This window comes from Dermacentor variabilis, chromosome 11 (assembly GCF_050947875.1).
Source record: "Dermacentor variabilis isolate Ectoservices chromosome 11, ASM5094787v1, whole genome shotgun sequence".
NCBI lineage: Eukaryota > Metazoa > Arthropoda > Arachnida > Ixodida > Ixodidae > Dermacentor > Dermacentor variabilis.
In genome coordinates this window covers 66,213,932-66,223,153 of record NC_134578.1, presented here as the reverse complement: position 1 = coordinate 66,223,153, position 9,222 = coordinate 66,213,932, and the positions used below count along the sequence as shown (strand labels likewise).

The window sequence follows — 9,222 nt, the reverse complement described above, 5'->3', positions numbered from 1 at the left end:
ATGGGGTTTATACTTAATGTCTACGGTGTACACACTTTCTGTGCCGATAAGACGCCTGGCCCGCTCACGTCAGGAGCCTAAGACAGATTCGAACCCCTTAGTTTTTGCCGTCAAAACGGCCACACGAACGACGGACGCGGAGCAGCGCCTATTATCACCCTTCATGAAGAGAGCTTTGGGCAATAATGGTTGAAGTCACACGTCTCGGGGCCATCCGAGTTGTGATGTGCCTACCACGTCTGCTCGGCGCCAGCCTGCCCACAGGTGCACCTGGCTACCAGCAATCGCGTTCATCCCGCTCGACCCCATCTGAAAGCTCACCGCCGAAATAGATTTGGGACAGTGAGCCGCAGACGACCCGGGTCGTAAACGTGTCACGAATTGCTGGCTCTGGTCGCCAATCCGCATGGCAGGTAGAAGCAGCCAGGCTCATGAGCGGCACATCTGTCTCAAGTCGGCGCCGTACACCATGGGATTCAACATGGCCGCAGGGCTGAGTGGTCGCACGTACCTCAGCTCCGCCACCTTCACCCATTTTGACCAGTCCACCTCGCTATCGCCCCAGGCACTGTGCCGGAGATTCGATCCCTCATCGGCGGGGTCCTGAGGACCCCAAACTCAACCCAGTAGCGTCACTCAACATCCTACGAACGGCTCAAAAAGAACGAAGCAGGCGCCGACCCGCTAAGCCTCGCAAGTACGCCTAGCGCGCCCTCGGCGAGGGCCGGCTGCGCCTCGTAACATGGCCTCCTGAACCCCCATGGGTACACCGCCTACGACATCGGGTCTGCAAGCCGGACGACCTCCAGCGATGCAGCCCCTCCTATAACGTCTACCCCCGCCCCCAAACGCTCCAGCTCGCGGACCTAAATGAGCTAGAGGAACTCACCTCGACCAGTGACGACGACCAAGCCTTCGCCCCACTGCTCCCGCAGGCCGTCAACAACAATGCACACAGCTCGACACAAAAATAAGAACTGGCTCTCTCCTGGCACCAGAGGCAAAAACAAAAGCGCCAGGGCAGAGCACGAGAACTGGAAGGTCAGGCTACTGGGCCTGCTGGAATTCAGTCTCCGACAAGCTCCGCCGGCAGCACGCCGGCGAGCCTGTACCAGGTGACGTTAGCCTCTTCAGTACCGTTTGACTGTTTGTCCATTCTAAATTATTGCAAGGTTACGCGAAGAAAATACTCTCCCCCCAACCCTCACTCACCAAAGAGGAACCTACCAGCTGGAGACATGTCCAAGCAGGTATCTACCCAAAGTTTCTCCTCCTCATTAACATCCACAACACGGCATACCATTCACGCTGCCCATGGTGTTCCGAGAAAGCCACTCTATTCCACATTATGAGGGATAAATGTGGGATCCACATTATGTGGGATGTGCCGTGCAATCAATATGTTGCCCCCCATCCAACACTCGAGCGCGGAGCAGTGGGAGTCGCTGCCGGCCAGCGAGACCCAGGACGATCAGCTTAGCTTGATTCACAGGGCACGCAGGGCGGCGACGGCTTGAGAGTGGAGACCTCGGGCTCGCGGAGTGGTGCCACTGGTGGCGGTACTTGACGGGAGGAATCCGAGTCCATGGCTTACTGGATTGAAGGCGATATGCGAGGAACACGGTCTCGAGATCCTGGCAACGCTAGGCCTAACGAAGCGTCTGAGGCAAGTGTAGGGCAGGAGCTGAGAGCGATGACGCGATGTCCGGAGTCACGAATTTGTGGGCGAGCAAAAACTACAACGATGTTGGTGCCTGACGTCCATAAATTATATTTTGTCAGCCACTCAATCAGTCGGGAGTGGAACCAAGAGCCGCTGGTCCTTGCGATCTTACAACTGCCGTTTCCACTCTTCGCGCACCGTCAGCCTGCTGGACATGTCGTCGTTGTTTTTTGGTCGGATCACTATGGCATGTGGTATCGCGCTACACGTCTGTACATTGCGATGGCCCCCTGAGCTGGGAACCAACATCGCAATGTATTTCGCTCGTCAAGCTAGGAACATCGGCAACCCCCAGCTGTGTCTTTAGCCTTTCTTTGCATCCGTTCCATTCGGCAAGACGAGAGGGAAGGGAAACAACGATGCCAAGCTTCTCAAGCTAAAGTTAATGAAATAAGTCGCGCTTTTCACCAGCAGGCTTACAGAAAGTGTGCGCAGCATCGGCGATAATGATCACTTGGAAAAGCTGCGCCGCCAACGCCTGCGGCTCAGCCATGGTCTATTTTAAGCGACTGTTGAGCAGCCTACGTGCAGGGCTTGTTAATACGCGGAGGGTTTCAAAGTTTGTAATCGGTGCACCCAAGAGGGCATTTCGTTTGTTTTTTTCTTATATTGCGTGTGATTGTTCTGGTACGCTGAAAATATATTTACGTAAAACGTAAGAAATTATAGTCTCCTAAGTCAGATGTTTCCTGAAACGCTGTACTACATTCTCACCACATGCTTTTCCGTTAGGGTAATACGCGCAAAGTTAGCCAAATAATATTGTAAATTGACTGGATGAAGCGCCAAGTACAAAATGTGTCTTGCTCCTCTGTATGACAAGCAACACGCGTTTCAACGCGTCCTCTTAGAATGGCTCGACATATTTCTAAACATTGGCTAAATTTTTCTAAAACATGGCACAAAAGCATACCTAGCATAAATATTTACAGATTCACTTTTCTGCGCTGATTATCTACAGATACTGTGTCTTAGATGACGCTAGTGCTGAAAGTAGAGTAACTAATTTAAGAATTTCACCTGATCGTAACTTTCGATGTCGCCACGGAGGAGTGGATCACAGTCTCTGAACCAGTAAATGATGGCTATGCCCGCGCAGTCTGCCACGAAGAAGAAAAGCAGCACAAAAAGTGGTCCCGCAAGGGCTATTCTGGAAAAGAAGATTACCTTCGTAAGCTGCGCTTTGGACTAACTTGCGAAGAACATCTAAGCTTTACTATCCACCCTTATTTCGTTTTACATAATCAGTTAACTACTGCAGGCGCTCTGTGCACAATTGTGCACGCTAACTTAGGTAATCAGGACACTGTTCATCTAGTTCCACGTAGGTTTGCCTAAGTAAGTAGAACACTTCTTGCACATATTCCGCTTCTTGCATTTAACCAAAGCTGAACGAATTTAAAATTGAAGTACGAAATATCTATGAAAAAATATCATAAAAAGCCTACAAGGACAACAAGGACAGCACAGGGGAAATTAATTGTACTTAATAATTGAATTAAAAACAACATAAATTGATGGAAATGAAAGTGGATGAAAAAACAACTTGCAGCAAGTTGGCAACGATTTCACGTCTTTCGCATTGAGCGTGCGATGCTCCACCAATTGAGCTACCGCGGTCCCGTTTTGCGATACACTTTCTGGGATATTTATGTGCCTCTACTAGAACTAACCCCGGAAGTGTCAGCCAGCACCATCACTCACAAACCTTGGCGGTGGATTTGGAACATCCTTTCTGCCGCAGGCGTCACGAGAACGTCGCGAGCATATTATAAAAACGAGTTGGCAAGCGATGTGGTGCAGTTGGCTGACTTTTGCCCGAAACGAGCGAATGACAGCGCAAGCAATGACACGTGCAGACTGAGACAGACGAGTCGTCTCATAGCGCATCTCATATGAGATAGGCTGTCATAGCGCGATTTTTCATAGCACTTTCATTTTTCATTTTTCATAGCACTGAAAAACAGAAAGACAAACGAGACTTCAGCGGTAAAAACAAACACCGGAGCGCTTTTTTCCGCTAACATCACGTTTGTCTTTCCGCACTTCCGGTACTTTGCGCTCCAATCACGCCATGAACATAAATCAGCTCACTCCTTCCATTGTTTTTCGCAATATGTTACGAGGGCCTTCTATTTATGTCCCTATAGACTGGGACTTTCCAGGTACGCTAGACATACAATAACTGACTTTCTGATACCGAACGTTTCTGTGAAGAGTTCTCGCATGGAGCTAGGATCCTGAAAGTTGGCCACTGTAACCGAAGAAATAGTAACTCATAATTTATTCTGAGTCTCTATCATTTAATTCACAAATGAGAATGCAAGAGCTATAGTGAAACGAACTTTCCAATGGACAGAAATAAGTGGTGCATCAAGGGCTTAAGATTGCTGAAAAAGGCTCACCAATGTTTAGCGTTCGGTTATTTGGTGCTGCGAATTCAATGTTTTTCCCAGCGTAATAAATAAGGGCAACCAAATGGACACACACATAGAAGCAAAAACTTAACTTTGTTTTCGTAAGCGCAGCTGTAAATTCACTTTGCAGCAACATGCGCCTGTTGACATTTCGCATGTCGTCTTACGCTCAGTGCACATCCTAGTGAGACGTTTCTTTTTTGTTCTTTTTAACCAAGAAAGGCGTAGTCACCGTTTGGCATCCCGCAGTGTCCGCGCAGCCATGAACCTCTGCACCGCCATCTGGTCAAACCCAGTTCGGACGAGGCTGAACGGCACTGCTCCCGCCAGCCCACTCCAGACGTTCTCGTCACTTGTTAGGTCGAAAGTCACCCTTTGCATACGAGAGAGAAGTCGTTCCGCCATAAATTAAGGATAACTAACAAATGGAAAGCTTGAAGGTTCATTCCAGTCATTGTGCAAGACGCTTGTTTCGGTATGGATGCAACACCCGCACGAAGGACCCGTAGTAGCTCTAAAGGCTAGTATGTGCGAAAGGCTTTGCAAGGAAACGCGACAAGCCCCCAGGAGTAGCAATGATATTGACGCGGGCCTCATGCTGCTAAAGATAGTTCTTCCGTAATCTGCAAGGTCTGATATGGCGCACCCTGTTGTGGGGGACTCAGGAATAATTTTGGGCTCCTTTACTTTTGAAGGTGCGCCCGATGGGCTTCTTTGTTTGTTTGTTTTTGCATTAGGCCCTCTCGAAGTACAGCCACCGTGGCCTACATTTGATACGACCCCCTCGGATTTAGCAGAGCAAGGCGAAAGGCACTTTGCTTTCTATTGTTTCCTATTGCTTGGACAAAAGACACGTGGTTCCTATAAAACTAAAAAATTCCTCTCAAACAAGTTGCAGAGTCTAGGACACAAAATACACACAAAGCCATGCAGAAGTACATGTGGCTGGGCTAGTTGGTTCATATTGCTGAAGAGACCATAAGTATGACCGCTGTGGCGCAAACAAGGAAGGACGGAAGGAAAAAAAGGGAGCGCTATACTTTTCCCAGCACAAAGCCGCAGTTTTCACCGTAGCTGGAGCTAAATAAGCTTGGCTAATCAGGAAAAAATACGTAAGCCGTCACTCACGAAAACATAGAGATTAGAGTAAAAGAAGAAGACACGGGCATTCGCGGCCGACACAGCACAGTCACAGCTAGAGGATGTGCTGCATAGGAGGCCGTTGTGAACTGCTCCCGATTCGGCGAAGCTCCCGGGTCTCATTTTGTTCGGAATGCCCTGGAAGGTCTTGGAGGCGAAGGGGTCAGTTTCAGTTTATTATTCGTTCACATAGTTTGTTACAATAAATAACACATAGACAAGGGTCCCACGGTCAGGGACTGCAACGGGACCCCTGATCAATTATTACAATAATAAAAGCACAATACAGAGCAGTAAACATGCAAATATAATAAGCAAGTAATAACACGGTAGCGAGCACACAAAGCAAAGCAGAGAAAGGAAGTACGTACACAACCAAAATGATGAGCAAAACGAGAACAAGCTGAAAGCAGGAGCCAACATCTCGAGATATGTTCTCTCTGGCACACCATATATAGGTGCGGTTCCTCTAAAGTGGGGAGAGGGCAACACCGGTGGGCGAGGTAACGACCGAGGGTGTGTTAGTTGCGACGATATAGAATTGAAAAGAAAGATGTGCTACTGAACTTTGGTGGAGGAATTTGAGGTATATCCGTCTGTCAGCCGGTTGACGTGTCAGTGTAGGTTACTCTTTTCGTGGAAGGGGCCTGGAAGACAAAGGGGGGAGGAGCGGGGATTATCTGCTTCTCCAGAAGTCAGTGAACGATCGTCTCTCTCAGCAGTATTTAGACGACACCAGTCATCACCCGCGACACTCCTATCGAGGCATTTTTATTGGACCAGAGTAACAAAGAAGAATCTGTAGCCAAGACAACGAATTTATTCACGACATAGATGACGTATCAGTAACGCTAGCGGAAAGAAACTATCCACAAATTCCTCTCTACCTGGCTTATGACGTCGACTCAAGATTGTAGAGGCAGTCGGCATTAGCTGAGAAACAACCTACACCAGAATCCGAGAGACCGAAGGCCTTTGTAACAAAATGTGCTAATGCCCTCACAAAGATAAACAACTTCCTACGGAAATACCACCCAATATTATCAAGTAACGAGCGTCTGAGAAAAGTGTTCCCGGATGTACTAGGAATACCTATCGCCACTACACGAACTTTAAAAGCATGTTAGAGCATTCAAAGGTCAGCCAACGTTATTTCCCCGCAATAAAAGCATGTTCTCAGCCCTGGTGCCCACACATCAAGCACCGTCAAAAAGACCTCAAAACTAAAAGCACCTCGAATTGTTATACACAGCAAGTGAAAACTAACTGTACTTGCACTAGTGCCGATCAAATATATATAGTTGAATGCTTCTTTTGTAAGAAACAATATATCGGTGAAACGGGATAATCAGTGAACGTCAGGTTGTACGGACATCGGCATGCACACAGCTAAAGAACTGCCCAAACCTTTTGCCGAGCATTTCAACCAACCAGATCAAACTTTGCTGAACTTAAACTCTACATCATACAGTCACATTTCCGTTCCGCGCGAGACGAAACATAGAGGGAATCATACCTCATCCAAAAGTTCAAGAAATTGCAACCAATAGGCGTAAAGGTATTAAAGCGGGCTTTAGAAGGTATTAGCTATGATAAATTCCAAACTATAGGCAACATCACTTACTTATATCTCATTGTGTTGCTTAGTATTTTTTTGTTATTGGGTTTTCAATGACATTTGAACCACCTCACCTCCCCTTCCTTTGATTCATTCCTATCGTTCTTTATATATATATATATATATATATATATATATATATATATATATAGTCATTTTCAGGAGCCCTATTTTCCGCCGCTACATGTACTCTCTTTTTCAGAGAAACGATAGTTCACTGACATCCAGCGGAGCAGATAATACTACCACCCCTCCCCTCGTCGTCTAGGCCCCTTCTACGAAAAGAGGAACGTACATTGGCACATCAACCAGCTGACACACGGCGCTACCTCGCATTCCTCCACCGACGCTCAGTCGCACATCTTCTTTCTTTTCAGTTTTACACACTCACTACTACTACACCCTCTGGTCGCTACAACCGCTTACCCAATTTACCCTCTCCCCAATTTAGCAGAACCGTCCTATACATAGTGTGCCAAGAAGAGCATATGTCACCTTCAAAAAGACAAGTCCACTTGTCGAAAGGTGGGTGCTACTTTCAGCTTGTTCTTCGTTTAATCTTCTTGAATTTCCATCTCCCGCATTCCCCGTGTTTTCTCTACTCAAGCAACGTTGCACACACAATTCTTTCTGTATTGGAGGAGCTGCCTCCCAGCTACTAAAAAAGAAGAAAGAAAGCGAATGATAGACAAATATCCTGAATCGCAATACGTCAAACATTGCGCCTTTTCAGAAGGCATTAGCATAGTTATACCTTGCACCAGTACCTGCCCGTAAAGAAAGACCATCTCGCGTTCCCACGCTAGGTGCATGGTGCTGTCCAGTGAGATTGTGCTCAACACGCGCCCTAGTAGATGACGCAGTTGTCGCCATCCTGAAATACACGGCGGCGGAGGAGGACATTTAGACACCCTAGGCTCGCTGGCTCCGCCCCGCCGAATGTGCCACATCTATTCTTGCGCACCACGTGACCATGAAGCACACAGACTGCCAGCACTGTCAGGCGTGATTAGTAAGGCAGCGTAATTAGGCAGCCGCACGAACTCATTCATCAAATTCGTCTCATGTGCGGTGTCCGATCCGACGCCGCGTACTGTCGGAACCTGTTGGGTCAGCCCGGCGGGGCTGGTAATGCGAACAGTCGCACGCGAAATCGCATCATATGTCTCGTGCTAGAGACACATGGCGCAACATGTGGCACCATGTGTCTCCCAAAAAAAAAGGTAGCTACATATCCTCGCTGCATAAACCACACGCCTTCAAGCTGACAGTTTAAGAATACACCACATTTCTGCCTAGAAGCCTTCAGATATTTTCTTATATTTACGATTGTCTCCCGTTGTTTATACAAACTGCTGTAATAAGTGATTACTAAAAGCGACTTTAGGTCGCACTTAGTGGAAGTAACGTGATAACTCCTGCCGTTGCCACGAAAAGTGCGGTAGTAATAACTTGGTTCACCATCGTACCTCCTCGGAAACCGCATAGGCAGAATTTCGCTTTGATAGGTGTTCATGAACAGCCAGAGGCATACTTCATTTTATTTCATGCTAATTATGCCCTCGAGACTCACCGGAACGCAAAGTCTGTTATGTTTGTATCGCTCATGGGACGGAGGGGGGGTGTCGCAGTGGTCGCATCGTATACCACTTTTCCAATGATGACAACGGGTGACATAACCATGACGACAGCTTGAGCGCAGTCAGCCCAAACAACTCCACGAAGACCTCCCTTGTGCGAAACAGTGAGAAAGAAAAAGACGACAATGCTGTTGCAAAATCACAAAGAAGCACTGCCTTTCCAAATCTTTTGTTCCTGGTTTAAGCAAGATCTGGCAAGATTCGATAACGTTTACAGTCAATAACTCATGATCACCCGCGTTTCGTTTATGTCCACTTCCGGACAAAAGCCTCCCCCAGCGATCTCCAATTACAGTTCTCTTGCACTGGATGATTCCAAGCTATGTCCTGAAATTGTCCTGATTTCATCGTGCCACGTAATTTTCTGCTGTCCTCGACAGTACTGTTCTTCTCTTGGCACCCATTGTGCAACTCTAATAGACCACTGATTATATGCCATAAGCATTAGATAGCCTGCCCAGCTCCACTTTTTCTCCTAGTATTAACTAGAGTAATGGGCACCGCAGTTCGCTCTCTGATCTACACCAATCTCTTACTGTCTAAATGTTACACCTAAAATTTTTCCTTCCATTGCTGTTTGCGCGGGGTGTAACCAGTTCTGAAGCTTGGTTTTTAACCTCCAAGTTGTCGCCCTACATGGTAATGCAGGTTGAATGCAAGGATTGTAGACTTTTCCACGACAGC

The 9,222-nt window shown here is 47.4% G+C and overlaps 1 protein-coding gene across 1 annotated transcript; it reads right to left on the bottom strand.

Annotated features, from left to right (window-relative positions):
• Nucleotides 1-429: 429 nt before the first annotated feature.
• Nucleotides 430-8,619, bottom strand: LOC142563310 (uncharacterized). The gene is made up of 5 exons (XM_075673863.1): nt 8,472-8,619; nt 4,373-4,513; nt 2,744-2,873; nt 890-988; nt 430-603 (listed from the first exon to the last, which is right to left on the bottom strand). Exons 1-5 carry the CDS (start codon nt 8,579-8,581, stop codon nt 430-432), a joined length of 654 nt encoding a protein of 217 aa, XP_075529978.1. The 5' UTR covers nt 8,582-8,619.
• Nucleotides 8,620-9,222: the final 603 nt, after the last annotated feature.